The sequence below is a fragment of the Pinus tabuliformis genome, chromosome 6, assembly GCF_031772625.1.
Source record: "Pinus tabuliformis cultivar Carrire ecotype Pingquan chromosome 6, CPIR1, whole genome shotgun sequence".
NCBI lineage: Eukaryota > Viridiplantae > Streptophyta > Pinopsida > Pinales > Pinaceae > Pinus > Pinus tabuliformis.
This window is the reverse complement of record NC_142292.1, coordinates 672,269,350-672,285,512: the sequence shown is the minus strand read 5'-3', so window position 1 is coordinate 672,285,512 and position 16,163 is coordinate 672,269,350. Positions and strand designations below refer to the sequence as shown.

The 16,163-nt window shown below is 34.5% G+C and overlaps 1 protein-coding gene across 1 annotated transcript; it reads left to right on the top strand.

The window, feature by feature from the left end:
- The first annotated feature begins 9,408 nt into the window (after window positions 1–9,408).
- Window positions 9,409–12,926, top strand: LOC149260423 (putative nucleoredoxin 1). The gene is made up of 4 exons (XM_089420719.1): window positions 9,409–9,719; window positions 9,805–10,284; window positions 10,548–11,027; window positions 11,862–12,926. The coding sequence occupies exons 1-4, from the start codon at window positions 9,627–9,629 to the stop codon at window positions 12,561–12,563; spliced, it is 1,755 nt and encodes a 584-aa protein (XP_089276845.1). The 5' UTR covers window positions 9,409–9,626; the 3' UTR covers window positions 12,564–12,926.
- The last annotated feature ends 3,237 nt before the right edge of the window (window positions 12,927–16,163 follow it).

The following is a 16,163-nucleotide window of genomic DNA, read 5'->3' as shown; positions in this document are numbered from 1 at the left end:
CGAGACCAAGTGCAACAAGTGTCACTTGCACAAAAAGTAACAGAATCTAAGATGGATGGTTTAAAGAAAGATGTAGAAGCTAAGATGGATGGTTTAAAGAAAAGCGTAGAAGCTAAGATGAATTGTTTAAAGAACGGCGTAGAAGCTAAGATGAATGACGTGGAAGCTAAGATGGACGATTTGAAGAAAGATTTGAAGATAGGCATGGAAGATTTGAAGATAGATTTGACAAAGTTTCTACAAGAAATGCTTACTAATAGTGAAAGGGTAGTAAAGGAAACTCATGATGAGAAAAAAAGAAATGTTAATCATGATTTCATATACTCTAATGTTGGATCGAAGACCCACCATATTCGAAAAATCGATATGAGGAAGTTTGATGTCAAGGATCCCGCAACATGGATATTACAGATGGAGCAATTTTTCAATCTCAATAATGTGCAAAACACACAAAAGGTACGTATTGCGACTTTATATTTGGAACCAAATCAGCTTGTATGGTATCAATGGCTTTTCTCTCGTAAACAAATTATCACTTGGGCAATTTTTACGGAAGAATTGACAGCACATTATGAGGATACAAAAAGCAACACTTTTTTTAGCGAATTGATAAGTCTCAAACAAAAGGGTTCAATAATGGAGCACATTGAGGAGTTCCAAAAATTGAACATAAGGGTAAAAAATATTCTATAGGAGCATAGTATTGATGTGTTCATAGGGACTTTAAAGGATAATATCCAACATGATGTTTGCCTTTGGGAACCTGATTCATTAGAGAAGGCATTCAGGTTAGCAAGAAAAATGGAAAGCAAAATTATGGCAACTAGGAAGCATACCACTCACATCTATAAAGATGGAAGTGTTGTTGCCCCTAGTCTTCCACAACCTATAAGGTTGACACCACAACAATTGGAAGAAAAAAGAGCAAAAGGGCTTTGTTACAGTTGTGATAGCAAATACACTAAAGGTCATAAGTGTGTTGAGAAGAAATTATTCTACATAGATTGTGAAGAGGAAGAAGAAAGGGAGCAAGAAAGGTCAAAAGAAGAGGATATACTCCAGGAACAAAGCCTAGATAAAGAAGAAAGGAATCCGACCATATCTTGTAATGCATTGGCTGGAATTACCACTCCTCAAACCATCAAGATAGAAGGACAAATCAAGAAGAAAAAGGTAATAGTGTTGATTGATTCAGGAAGTACCCACAATTTTATTCATTGTAAGGTAGCAAAAGAATTGAATTTCTTCCTATATCCAGCACCAGAGTGTCAAGTGATGGTTGCAAATGGAGGAACAATAAATTGCTCTGGAAAGTGCCATAATATCAAGCTATCCATGGGAGAATATGTATTGACTAGCCCAATGCTTTCCATTCCAATGGGAGGTGTTGATGTTGTACTAGGAGTCCAATGGCTACAATCCTTGGGTACAATAGCTTTTAATTTTCAAGAACTTTTCATGAAATTTTCTGCGGAAGGAAAGGAAGTTGAATTAAGGGGTATTGCAGGGAAACCGGGAAAGATAATCATCTCTAACGGTATGACAAAGCTTCTAAAAAAAGAACAAAGAGGTGTAATTTCACAATTATGTTCGCTAGATGCTTCCACATCGAAATCATCTATTTCTCCAGATCTCCAGAAAGTCTTGGACAATCATTCCAATGTATTTGAGACTCCCAAAGGTCTCCCACCTATTCGTGATCATGATCATGCTATTCATCTGATTCCAGGAAGTGTTCCTCCAAACATCAGGCCGTACAGATATCCCTATGCCCAAAAGAGTGAAATTGAACGTATGGTTGCAAAAATGCTAGAGGCTGATATAATTCAACCTAGTAGAAGTTCTTTCTCTACTCCAGTAATATTGGTGCACAAGAAGGATGGATCATGGCGCATGTGTTCGGATTATAGGGAGCTCAACAAGCTCACTATTAAAGATAAGTTTCCCATTCCTGTCATTGTTGAATTACTGGATGAATTGCATGGATCAATTTACTTCACCAAGTTGGATCTTCGTTCAGGATATCATCAAATTAGAATGAAGACTAAAAACATTCCGAAAACAACATTTAGAACTCATGAGGGTCATTATGAATTTTTGGTCATGCCTTTTGGCCTTACCAATGCACCTTCTACATTTCAAGGTTTGATGAATTCCATTTTCAAACCCTTCCTTAGAAAATTTGTGTTAGTATTTTTTGATGATATACTAATCTACAGCAAGTCTTGGAAGGATCATGTTGAACATGTTGACAGGGTGCTACAACTATTGGAGGAGAAACAATTATATGCAAAAAGATCCAAATGTTTCTTTGGAGTACAAGAGGTGGAATATCTGGGTCATATTGTATCTCATGAAGGAGTTAAGGTAGACCCTAGCAAAATTAAAGCCATTAAGGAATGGAAAATCCCCACATCCATAAAGCATCTGTGAGGATTTCTTGGGTTGACAGGGTATTATCACAAGTTTGTTAAGAATTATGGGAGAATAGCAACACCTCTAACAACATTATTGAAGAAAGATGCATTTTCATGGACTCCAGAAGCAACAAAGGCCTTCGAACATCTTAAAGAGGCAATGTGCCAAGCACCGGTCTTAGCTACACCGAACTTCACAAAAACCTTTATTGTGGAATGTGATGCTTCAGGAAATGGAATTGGTGATGTTTTAATGCAAGATGAAAGACCCATTGCTTTTGAAAGTCGTCCAATTAGGGGAAAGTTTTTACACAAAGCTATTTATGAGAAGGAAATGTTGGCAATACTACATGCACTTAAGAAATGGCGACCCTACCTAATGGGAAGACACTTCAAGGTAAAAACGGATCATGATAGCCTTAAATACTTTTTAGAACAAAGATTATCCTTTGAAGAGCAACAAAAGTGGGTCACAAAGATGTTGGGTTATGACTTTGAAATCATCTACAAAAAAGGGAAGCAAAATGTGGTGGCAGATGCACTCTCAAGAAAGGATGAGGATGTGGAAGCATTGTTGTGTGCCATTTCTATTATCCAACCAAATTGGATAAATGATGCAAGGGAGGAATGGAAGATTGATGAAGAAGTGTGGGCACTTATTCGAAATTTACAATAAGATTCCAGTACATCTGATACATTTAGTTGGAAAAATGATTCGTTATGGTACAAAGATCACTTATACCTCTGTAAGAATTCCCAACTCAAACAAAAGATTCTTATGGAATTGCACACTTCTCCCTTAGGAGGGCACTCAAGATTTTTAAAAACTTACCATAGGGTTAAGAAGGAATTTTTTTGGGATTGCCTTAAATCGAATATTCAAAAGTTTGTGGCGGAATGTTTGGTTTGCCAAAAAAATAAAGTTGAAACAATTAAGACCTCGAGTCTATTACAACCTTTATCCATTCCAAGCTAACGTTGGGAGGAGGTTTCAATGGATTTTATCACAGGTTTACCCAAATCTGAGGGAAAGAGTGTCATCATGGTGGTAGTTGACAGACTTACCAAGTATGCACATTTTTGTGCATTATCACATCCATTTAAAGCCAGTACAGTTTCTACTGCATTTATGGAAACAATTCAAAAGTTACATGGAAATCCAAAGATTATTGTAAGTAACAGAGATCCCATTTTCACTGGAAATTTTTGGACAGAATTGTTTTCTTGTCTTGGTACTCAGTTAGCTCATAGCTCATCTTATCATCCTCAATCTAATGGGCAAACTGAGATAGTAAACAAATGTTTGGAAGGATATCTTCATTGCTTTGTATCTGATAAACAGACACAATGGGTCAAATGGTTGCCTCTGGCTGAATGGTGGTATAACACTTCCTTCCATACAACAACAAAAATGACCCCATTTATGGCACTTTATGGATATCAGCCACCATTCATCACATCATATTTAAGAGAAAATTCTAAGGTTCAAGCAGTGGAACATCACATCGAACATCAACAACAAGTCCTCCAACTCTTAAAGGATAACCTCGTGTTGGCACATAATAGAATGAAATAATAGGCAGATCAACATCGCAGTGAAATAATTTTTGATGTCGGTGATTGGGTATTCCTATGGCTACAACCATATAAAAAAATGTCCCTCAGGCAAGCTAAGAAGGATAATAAATTATCACCAAAGTATTATGGTCCGTACAAGGTGTTGCAAAAGATTGGTACTATGGCATACAAATTGGAGCTTCCTACAGCTTCTCGAGTGCACCCAATTTTCCATGTTTTGTGTTTAAAGAAGGTTATAGGCGACAAGTTCCCAGTTCAAACAATATTTCCAGAACTTGACGAGGAAGGAAAAATTATATTGGAACCGGAAGTAGTCATAGAAACAAGAACTCGACAGCTACGAAATCGATCAATTTCAGAGTATCTCATCAAGTGGAAGAACTTATCCGCTGAAGATTCCACATGGGAGGATGAGAATTTTATACAGAAGCATCCAGAACTACTCAAGCGTTGAGGACAACACTTTTTTGAAGGAGAGGGGCATGTTAGGTCCCTATAATAGTAGTGATTACCTCATTACTATTGTAGTTGTATCCCTTATTAATATTGTTGTGCCCCTATTGTCCCCATATTGTTATTACTGTGCCCCATAGAATCCCTCTATTGTTATTTTTGTGGCTTTATATTATTATTGTTAGGTCAGCTGGATTATATTGTGACTCCTTAGACTCCTATATATAGAAAGGAGGTTTTGTCATTTGAATCATCCAAGAATTGTTCATTTGTGTAATGTAAAGGAGGTTGCCCCCTCGAAGAGGCTGAATTCTAAGGCGTTCAACTATCTTTTCTATCTTTTTGTGAGCTGGTTTCATAACAAGATGTGGGACAGTGTACTATCAGATGCTTAACTATTTCTAGTAAGTAGTTTTTGCATGGTTGAGGAACTAGTGTTCTCAAGGAATACGTAGTTGGACCATTGGTTGTTTTTGGTATGTTGGAATTAATAGCATGTGCTTTTGCTATTATTTCCTAAGCAAACTACGTAAGGACCATAGGGAAAGCCTATATAAACAGGGCTTGGTTGGTTCATGAGACATATCTTCATAGTTCATTGAGAACTGAATAGCTTGAGAACTAATTCTTCTTGTATTGTGAAGAGGATTTCCACTTGATTGATAATACATGGTTGGGGTTTTATGCTGATGCTTTCCCCTAGATATATCTTGTGTTATGTGTCATTAATTCTCTTGATCAGTTATGCATGTTTCTATTTGATGTTGCTCATGATTTCGATTATGCTTCCGCTTAATGTTTTGTAGAAGTAGAACAAGTATTATGCTTTAGGACATTGCATATATTGGTTTGTTCTACAGGTGAAATTTCTACACTATGCTTATAAACATGCCTCTAAATTGTGTTACATTGAGGCTTAAGGGCCTATTTATTATTAGAAAACATGAGAAAACCCTAACACCACAATATGTAACACCAAGAGTTTGTGGGCCCCGTTGGGGTTAGTTGGGAAGCCAACTTCCTGGGGTCGTAACTTGGTCATATTATCTCCATTTGGGGCATACGATACCTTCTTGGAAAGGTCTCTCTGAGTACTACAGGTTTCGTTGTAAGCCCTTGCCTATGGCTATGGGCTTGTCGCAGACCCCAAAAAAACATCGTTTAGGGGGTCAAAACTGCGTCGGAAGTTCGAGACCTGAAAAACTGCTAAAAATAATAAATGCTAAAATGAACAAGGAAACAAATTAAACTGACTAGGGGGTCTAGGTGGAATAGGCGGGTGGCCACCAATATCCACCTGAGTCAATTATAGGTAGGTGGAGATCTGTTAATGCCCATACTCATGGCTAATTTTTTTTGTGCTCAGATCTAAGGATTGTAAGTGAATTGGGTAACCATATAACTGGGTTAGAATGGGAATATTAGTTTATCCTTCTAGCTTGACAGGTGGAGATTTTTCCTAATTGGGTACGAGTTCAACATTTGGAATGTCCTCCTGATAAAAATTGACACAACATGAAATTCTAGTAAGGTGGCAGATGGCTTAAGCTCAGTAGCTTTAGTGTGGAATTATTGGCATCCAAGGAATTCACAACAATCTTCACAACAGTGCTAGGTGGCAAGGAATTTTCATTGTTTGACTTATCATATATCAAATCTATTTGATTGGTTTTATATGTTAAATTTTTATGTAGATTATCTTCTGGATCCATCGCATTCAATTTCTTTTTTGATTGACGTTTCGAACCAGCGACGGTGGTTCATCTTCAGGATGTGAAAGAATTATTGAAAAACTGGTCTTATTTCTCAAATATATAGAGATGTATGAGATGCTTAGCCAACAGATTATATTAATTTTATTTGTATTAATTATTTCATATTTTAATTCTAAATCACATACAAATAAAATTATTTGTATTAATTATATTAATTTTATTTGTATGTGATTTAGAATTAAAATATGAAATAATTAATACAAATAAAATTAATATAATATGTCGGCTAAGCATCTCATACATCTCTATATATTTGAGAAATAAGACCAGTCTTTCAATAATTCTTTCACATCCTGAAGATGAACCACCGTTGTTGGTTCGAAACGTTGATCAAAAAAGAAATTGAATGCGATGGATCTGGAAGATAATCTACATAATCATGAGACTCGCAGAAACCTCATAGACAAAATGTTAAATTTTGTCAAAGATCTACGGATTTTATGGGCTGGCACTATCCCATATTCCTCTATAGAAATTCCTTGTAGATTCAAACTACTAATTGTAATTTACTAAAATAATAGACTTGAATCTACTCTACCAACTATGGAAACAATTAATGATTGTGAAATCACGAAGCATACAAGAGAAAGAATTCAATCAACACATTACACAATGATTTCCTGGGGAAAGTCACAGCTAAAAACCCCTGTTATCTGTATATTGCATTAGTCTGAAAAATATGAGAAGATTACAATGCTTTTCTCAAGCTTGAGCAACCTCTGCACTATCTCTATTTGTCTCACTACTTCCTATACAAGCCTTGGCCAATACTTAACCAATTTTCTACTTGCCCAAGTCCCTATTTCCTTGTGCTATTTCTCAAGGAATCAACCCCATATTAATTAGGGAAATCCCCATCTTGAATTGTGCAATCCCTATAAGCCCTTCTCTAACTGCATGCACCTCTTATACACCTTGGAAAATTATACAATTGATAGTATACTTCCCTTGAACTCCAATATCAACTAGGTAACTTGAATTTCATGCATGCATGAGTTAATTATGGTTGATTTATATGTTAACTGGTTGAACACATGAAGTTGCACCCCACTGCTAGACCTCCTACTAGTTCCTCCAGTAGTTGGAACTAGTTTAACTGACTTTAACTCAGTTAAACTGAATTAATTGATTACAACTCAAAATAAACTCAACCAGGGCTCCTATAAAGTGGAGCCACTCTACATGACTCAAGTTAAACCCTAAACTCGAATTAACTGAGTCAACTAAGTGAAATTAACTTAGTTAACTCATACAAGTTGTCTTGTGATGTGGAATTACAATTTTTCTCCTAATTTAATTCAAGGGAAAATTAAATCAGGATTTTCTTGTTGCATTTTCAACATCCTCCTCTCTGGCTCAAAGAAGCAGAACTCTATTAGGTCGGATGGATTCCATTCTTTCTCCTCTCCGTAGGTTTGAATCTAAATTGGATGGGCATACTTCATTTTCCCACGTTGGTAGAAATAACGAATCTAAGGTAAGATTACAAGCGTTGTAAGTTAGGAGACGAGCTAGAGATACAATGTGGATAGGTCCCACGGGAATGGTAGGAAGTATCAATGGTGTTGGGAGAATGAATTGTGGTTGTCTCGACGCAATCACTCAATTGAAGTAGAAAATTGATGTGCTACAAGTAGATTTACTTGAACTAAATTTGAAATTAAAGGACCACAGGCTATCCATAGTACAATTGCTCAAGGAAAATTAGTCTCTAAAAGAAAAACTAGTCAGGAAAGATGATGAGGTGGAGGCCTTACATAACCAATTAGTGGATCTCTCGCACCAAATTAATCTATTGAAAACTCAGCTTAGCAAGATTTACGATGCAACCTGGACTCAACTAGAGTAGTGCCTGGACCTTAACAAGCTAGCCAATGGGGATGAATACAAATGTAATTGAAGTATGTTGCCTTGCACATTTTTCTTTTTGCTAGGTTTTTTGTTGTTGTATATATAGCTTCAAGAATGTTTTGAAATGTGACATAGTATGTAGTCTAGTAAGCCTAAGTAATTAGCACTCTTTAGCCCTATGGACTTGTAGGATGATGCTCATAATGTAAACCTATATTATGTGACCAAGCACATATTTAATGCAAAATATATTTACTCTTGTTAAAAAAAATTTAAAAATAACAAGCAAACAAACATAGATGTGTTATGTAAAGTTGTGTAAGTGATGAAGAATGAATTATAATGATAGACATCAAATTTTTTTTATTATTTAAAATTCATGCTAAAAAAAATAAAATCATAACATCTTTATAAATCTAATTTTTTTTATTTACAAAATACTAAATATATAAAAATGAAAAAAAAAATTAATAACTTGGAAAAAAAAGTCAATTTAATTTATAATCATATTATTATTTATTAAATAATTATTATAATCATATTTAAAATAAAATAAGTTTTATTTAATAAATTAATAAAAAACATTTAATAATAATAATAATGATATATGATTTATTTCTAATAAAATTAATATTTCAAAATTAAAATTATATATATATATATATATATATCTATATATATATATATATATATATATATATATATATAACTATAACTTTTATACGGTTTATTCTATTACTCCAAGAATATTTTAATATCACCGAAAGGAAGCTCCGTGATCTTGTTCTATTATTCCAAGAATATGCCAATATTATTCTCCTTTTACAAGGAAAGAATAATTTTATAATAAAATTTCTTAAAAGAAAAATTAAACCTTGTTTAATAAAGTGATTTTTTTTATTTTTTATTATATATATATTTTAGTAAAATCATAATATTTTATTATTTATATTATTTTTTAAATATAAATCTGAATTCATAATCTTATTGAAAGACTCTTAAAGATAATATATTTTTTGTAAAATCATAATATTTTATTGTTTACTTTTGAATGTAAACATGAATTCATGATTCCTATTAAAAAAAACTCTATGAATTCATGATTTTATTGAAAAACTCCACGAAACTTTTAAATTGTACAGCCTCAATATTTCAAAATTCAAATTACAATTTTCTTTGATTTCTAAATTTCTTATCACATCCCCTTAAAAAAAAGAGACTCAAACTACAATTTACTTAAAAGTCCACTTGCATATATGCCAATGAAAAAGCTGAAAACTCCACTGTTAAACCAGTGCAAAATTAAGCTCCACTGTCCATGTGTAAAGGTCCAGTCCACGTCAGCAAGAATTGAAGAAGAAAATTCCCATCAAGTTCCTTAGGCAAGAAGCGATCTGAGATGACTAATCTTCACTTGTCTGTTCTCCTGTGTCTATAAAATAATCTTCACTTGTCTGTTCTCCTGTGTCTATAAATTCTCTTTCTTAGCCCTCAGAGATTGCAGTGGAAGAAAGTTGGCTCGGAACCGAGAGAGAGATTGTGTTAGCTTACTATGGCTGTGCAAAAGGAAACAACCAATGACAGTTTGAGCTCTTTGCTTTGCAACGGGGAACGTGATTTCTTGATCAGAAATAATGGAGACAAGGTACGATTGTTATACTTATAGTCTCTGTTATCATTTATTTTGCTGCAAAATTGCATTTTTGTATTGAATCCAATGTAATCTACAGGTGAAAGTTGAAGAACTGGAAGGGAAACAAGTGGGTCTGTACTTTTCTGCCCATTGGTGTCCTCCATGCAAGGCTTTCACCCCCGTTTTGTCTGAAATCTATAAAAAGTTATCGGAGAAAGGGGACTTCGAGATTCTCTTCGTTTCTGCGGATTTTGATGAGAAGTCATTCGAGGAATACCACCACACCATGCCATGGCTTGCCCTGCCATTCTCAGATGATAATACAAGGAAGAAGCTTAATGAGGCCTTCCAGGTCGATGGCATTCCGTGCCTTGTTTTTCTGGACAGAGAGGGCAGAGTTATAACGACTGAAGGTGTGGAGATCATTGAAGAATATGGGGTTGAGGGATATCCATTCACCGCAGAGAGATTTGATGAGCTGAGGGCGAAAGAGGAAGCCTTAAGGGCTGCACAGACTGTAGAGTCTCTTCTGGTGTCTGATGAACGAGATTTTGTCCTTGCCCATGGAGGAAGAAAGGTGGGTGTTTTCCCTTTTTGGCTTGTGTTTTTCTCTGCCAGCAAGTCTGGATTTGGGTTCTTTATGAGAATGTAGGTATGATTCATGAAAGCATGTATTGAATTGGGCTATTGAACTTGAAAATCTAGAAATAAATTATGTATTCATTAAGTCTATTGAATTGGGCGATTGAGTTTCATTGGCTCCTGTAAGGATTTAGGAAAAATAGATGCACAGATTTTATTTCATGATGGCCTTATTGTCAATTTGGTGTTTTCCAGTAGGTTCCAGTAGCAGAGCTTGTGGGGAAAACTGTGTGTTTGTATTTCTCAGCCCACTGGTGTGGTCCCTGTAGAAATTTCACTCCACAGCTTGTGGAGATTTATAATGAGCTTTTGAACAAAGGGGAGGCTTTTGAGATTGTGTTTCTCTCGAGTGACATCGAGGCGAAAGACTTTGAAGAATATTATGCAAACATGCCATGGCTGGCTTTGCCATTTGGAGACAACGCTGAAAAGAATTTGTCCCGCTACTTCCGCGTTCAGAGTATCCCAACCTTGATTATTTTAGGTCCAGATGGGAAAACAGTACAGACGAATGCTGTGGGCCTTATACGAGAATATGGAATCAGAGCTTATCCATTTACCAACAAAAGGCTGGATGAGCTTGAAGCAGAGGATGAAGCCAAACGAGAAGCTCAAACCCTGGAGTCACTCTTGGTTTCCGATAAGCGCAACTTTGTGATTAAGCATGGAGGTGCCCAGGTGAGTTACTGAGATCTGCTTACTGCATTCACTGTTCTTATGCCATGATTCATGAATCGCACCATAGAATTAAGTTCTATTCCTTCATAACATACGGGGGTTCTATATACAAATGGTCAGGCAGAGTAACTTATTGGTTGCTGCCATGCTAATTTGGGCTTGTGAATCGTGATAACGCTGATAAGCGGACAGAGCGAGGCGCAAGTCCTGAGTGATTTTTGACAGCCTGAAGCTGCTCAGGTGTAGCGGCTCAGCCACTTGGTCTTCTTTGTTTAATCATGTTCTATCCCAGGCTAATGTGGATTCTGTTTCCCATTTTTCAAACCGGTAACGGTTTATTTATAATATTCGTTCTGTTCTGATCAATCTGGACACAGAAACATAGATTCTCATTCACAGAGTATCAGCAATAAGACTGGTTGATTAACATATCCAGAAGTATTCAGATGGAGACAATCAATAAAACAAATCTCCATACACAATTTGGGATGTGCAGTTTACAAATTAATTGGTTGAATCTGGTTAAAACTATGATAAGCTCTTAGGGATCTAGGCCATAGATATTCGCATAAGTTAGCATTTTGCTCTTGTGTGCGGCGGAACGATAGTGAACAGGGGGGAGTCTTAAACAGTTAAGTGTGTGAATTTGTTCATAAAAGTATAAACTACTAATACAGGGAGGGTCTACATCTCTCAGGGTATGAATTTGGGTTGTTTTCATGGTGGATTCTTGTTATTAACTATTAAACCACAAGTAGACATGGAATCTAGTAAAAACTTGGTACTCTTGTGGGTGATGCTAATCATTTTTTCATGTTTTGATTCTTGAAACAGGTCCCGGTAGCTGAGCTTGTGGAGAAGACAATTGCTTTGTATTTCTCTGCCCATTGGTGCCCACCTTGCCAAGCCTTCACACCAAAGCTTGTAAAGGTATACAACGAACTCAAGGAAAGAGGAAACGACTTTGAGATTGTTTTCATCTCTAGTGACAGGGATGAAGAGGCTTTTGAAGATTACTACAAAAGCATGCCATGGTTAGCTCTTCCATTTGGAGATAAAACTAAGAAAGATCTCATGCGGCTTCTCCGTGTTATAGGCATCCCATCGTTGATTGTGGTGGGACCAGATGGAAAAACTGTGACAGATGATGGCGTAAATGCAGTGGCCACATTTGGAGTCAATGCTTATCCCTTCACTGACGCTCATCTGGAAACGCTGCAGAAGCAAAAGGAGAAGGAAATGAAAGAGGTGGCTGAGAAATCACCCAAGGAGATAAGGTACAGCCAGCATGAACACCCCCTTGTATTGACAGAGAGGCATTCATTTATCTGTGATGGTTGCGACGAAGAGGGCACTACATGGTCCTATTATTGTGAAGATTGTGACTACGATGTTCATCTGACTTGTGCTTTGAAGGATGAAGGGGATCTGAAGCAGGAGGACAAGGCTCAAGACACAGATGTTGTGATTGATGAAAACTGCAAACCCGAAGGAGTTATCTGCGATGGAGATGTTTGTTACAAGTCTGAAGCCTGATGATGATAAAGGCTGAAGCCTCATTAAATTTGATATTCTTCAAGGTCTTCGATTTTGTGTCTGAGAACGCCTGGTTATCTTTGGATAAATCGATAGATAACTGAACTGTGTTGATTGAAGGTCGCCCTATAGTGTCAGTAAACAAATAGAGTATTTCAGAGTCTATGTTTTGGATTACACCATGGCAGTTCATTATGTAGTCGAGTTGACTTCCATAAGTATATAGCTGTGAAGTTTGCCTGCACGTAGCATAGTATATAGTTGTGAAGTTTCAACTGTTCCCTTCTCTTCAATGGTCATGTTAGTTTGTAACTAAGACTTCAAGAATATATAGTTACTCAGTCGAGTTGACTTTCGAGAATATATAGTTGTTGAGCTTGCTTTCACATGTAGATATTATTAAATCCTGGAACTGTGTTTGGCTTTGTACCTGTTCTTGCTGGTGCCTTCTACGGTTTACTTCTTGCCACGGTCATGTTATGCTGTAACTAAGTTATGTCTCTTGGCGGCTAACTATCAGATGTGGAATTCTAATCATTTAGTCAATATTGCAAGCTATCGTGTCATAACCATAAAAGAAAATTATAGAATATTTATGATTTATGTTTTTAGTTGTTTATTTATGTGTCTGGTTGGATAAGAATGGGGTGATATCCAATAGGCAAGATTGAAACACAGTAATCTAATTGTTAATTCATTGAATGGTGCTTAATATCTGTTACTTATATGTGTTTATTTATTCACTTGGTAGATGTGATCAAGTTGACTTGTTCATTCCATGTAGGGTGGGAAGAGCCATGGCTTTCCTGGCTACTTAGGTCGTTCATTTCTTAAACATTTGGTTTGCAGATTGGCCTTATCCATATGGTTAAGTGAGTTAATAATATGCAATGTCATCCTTAACTAGTAATAAGCACAAGAACAAGTTTCCTTAAGTCTACATGTTCATACTATGAGCTTAGGTATTCTTAGGCATTCTATATAAATTAAGTGGAATGATCACCACCTCATTCATTTTGTCTATTTAGACATTACCAAGTATTTCACATGTTTGTAGTAAGATTTTGCTTGACATAGTAGCGTGCTCTTTACCATCTAGAATAGAGGTTTTAGTGAAGATATCACAAAATAAGTGGTATTTTTTTAAAGTTTTTTAACTATTTCCATATGATAACATATATAACGTCTATAATTGGCAAACTAAGTTTTACATTTTGCCTCCAAAAAAATAATAATAAAATAACACATATATTGCAATCCTCAAATAAATGGAATAATAATAATAATAGTTATTGTTTATTAATATTCAGGAAAAACTGAATAGATGTATCATCTCTACCACTGCAGACATACAAACACCTACACATTCATATGAAATATATCTATTGCATGCTTTTTTTAATTATAAATATTACATTTTCTTTTCTTTTCTTTTTTGGTATAACACTACAGACATACAAACATCATGCACATTCATTCTATTGCATGTTTTTTTTTATTATAAATACTACATTCTTTTTTCTTTTCTTTTCTGGTATAAATATATCTTTCTTCTTGTTGTATTAGTGTGGATTATATATATGTGTGTGTGTGTGGACGTATTTGATAGAAAGGATGGATAAACATAAATAATAAGTTGAATACATTTCTATGAAAACTAAATGGGAAGGATGATAAATATAAATATTAGGTTGAATATATTTATATGGGCCCAAGATTGGAATTGATAAATATAAACAATAGTAACATTGGTATTGATAAGTTTTTGCAATAAGATTAGGGAAAATTTTAAGAAACCCCCCTAAATTTATAAATATAATAAATGGGCGAATCTCCATGGTATATAGGAAAAATGGAAGGCGATTTTATCAATAATATAATATGTATATATAATTTTTTGGCGAATCTCTCACCAAGCATGGCGAATATTTTACTCAATTATAAAATCTTGTAAGATCTTGGCGAGTCTTTCACTAAATAATAAAACTTTGTAAAGTCCTAGTGAATCTTAGCATAGGCTACATGTTGGTTTAATTCCCCCATTTAAATAGGCTACATTCCACGTGAATACCATGGGTCAATACCATGTGCCATTTTGGTGAATACCATGGGTCAATACCATGTGCCATTTTTATTTTTATTAATTCTAATATTAGGGTTAATAATGGTTTTTTTCATGGTATTAATAACAATCTAGTCCATGGTATTTGTCCCATAGTATTTTGGCCATAGGTTTCACCTAAATATAACCCATTTTTTGAGTGTTCGTAAATATAAGGTGACTTATGGAGTAAATATAAAAAAATGTTTTATTTGTTGACCATACCTCTCGTTTATTTATATTTTTATTAATTTACCATACCTCTTTTACAAATATGGCATTTGGCCCATAGGATTCACTTAAATAAAACCTCTTTCTTGAGCCTTTATAAATAGAATGAGGGTTATGGACTAAATATAAAAAGAGGTTTTATTTATTTATGATACGTCTAGTTTATTTATATTTTTATTTATTTACCATACCTTTTGAGTAAGTATAAAAATATGTTTTATTTATTTACCATACCTCCACTTTACTTATATTTTTATTTTTTTACACCCTTACATGTATATAAGGTGACTTATGGAGTAAATATAAAAAATGTTATATTTATTTACCATATCTCTCATTTATTTATATTTTTATTAATTTACCATACCTCTTTTATAAATATGGTATTTGGCCCATAGGATTCACTTAAATAAAACCTATTCTTGAAAATGGGCGAATGGATGCACTTAAATAAAACCTATTCTTGAAAATGGGCGAATGGAAGGTTGTAAGTCCTAATTTCAAGGGCTAAATTTACCTTTTTTACCCTCTCCCTTAAAATAAGGTGGGCTATTTGAGGTGATTTGTAAAAATGTACTATGATACAAAATATTCGCCCACTAAAAATTTAAAACCCCTTAATTTCGCCAAAGGGCGAACATTCGCCCCTAAAATTATCCTTGAATAAGATGTCTAAGAAATGGATAATGTATTGCTCAATTTCAATTATTTTGATAGTTTACCAATATTGATTCATCTTAATCACGGAATTATTAAGCGTCCAAAGGGGCCAAATGTTTTGAGGTAAAAACTTTTTTACACTGAAAAATGTGAAAGAGAATGCACTTCTAAGGACGGGGACTCACACTCTTTCTATCTCTAAATTACATTTTTGAAGGCATGAATAAATTTAACATAGACTACACAATATAAACTTGTAATTCCAATAAATCTTTCCTTAAATTTTATTTTTTATTTTTAAATAAATTTATAGATATAAATTAGATCGGAGAACTCATAATAAAGTAGAAGATCAATTATTTAATCTAAAGCTTTATGCAAGCCAAATCATGTAGATAAAATTTAAATAGAGATGAGTGACATTGATATTCTTAGTTTCAATTACTTATTCAGTCTATGCCTGATAGACTATATTATCAATTAATTATGTTATTAATATTATGACTATTATTAATATATAACAAAAAATAGTTCAAATTACATATTAAAAAAATAAATTACAACATAATTTTGGTTATAAAAATGATTAATTATATTTAATATTAATT

Bases quoted from the DNA above. Each gene is read 5' to 3' on its own strand.
- LOC149260423 (XM_089420719.1), top strand. From the start codon at position 9,627: ATGGCTGTGCAAAAGGAAACAACCAATGACAGTTTGAGCTCTTTGCTT. The intron at 9,720-9,804 runs GTACGATTGTTA...TGTAATCTACAG, and splicing joins TCAGAAATAATGGAGACAAG to GTGAAAGTTGAAGAACTGGA. The intron at 11,028-11,861 runs GTGAGTTACTGA...TTCTTGAAACAG, and splicing joins TTAAGCATGGAGGTGCCCAG to GTCCCGGTAGCTGAGCTTGT.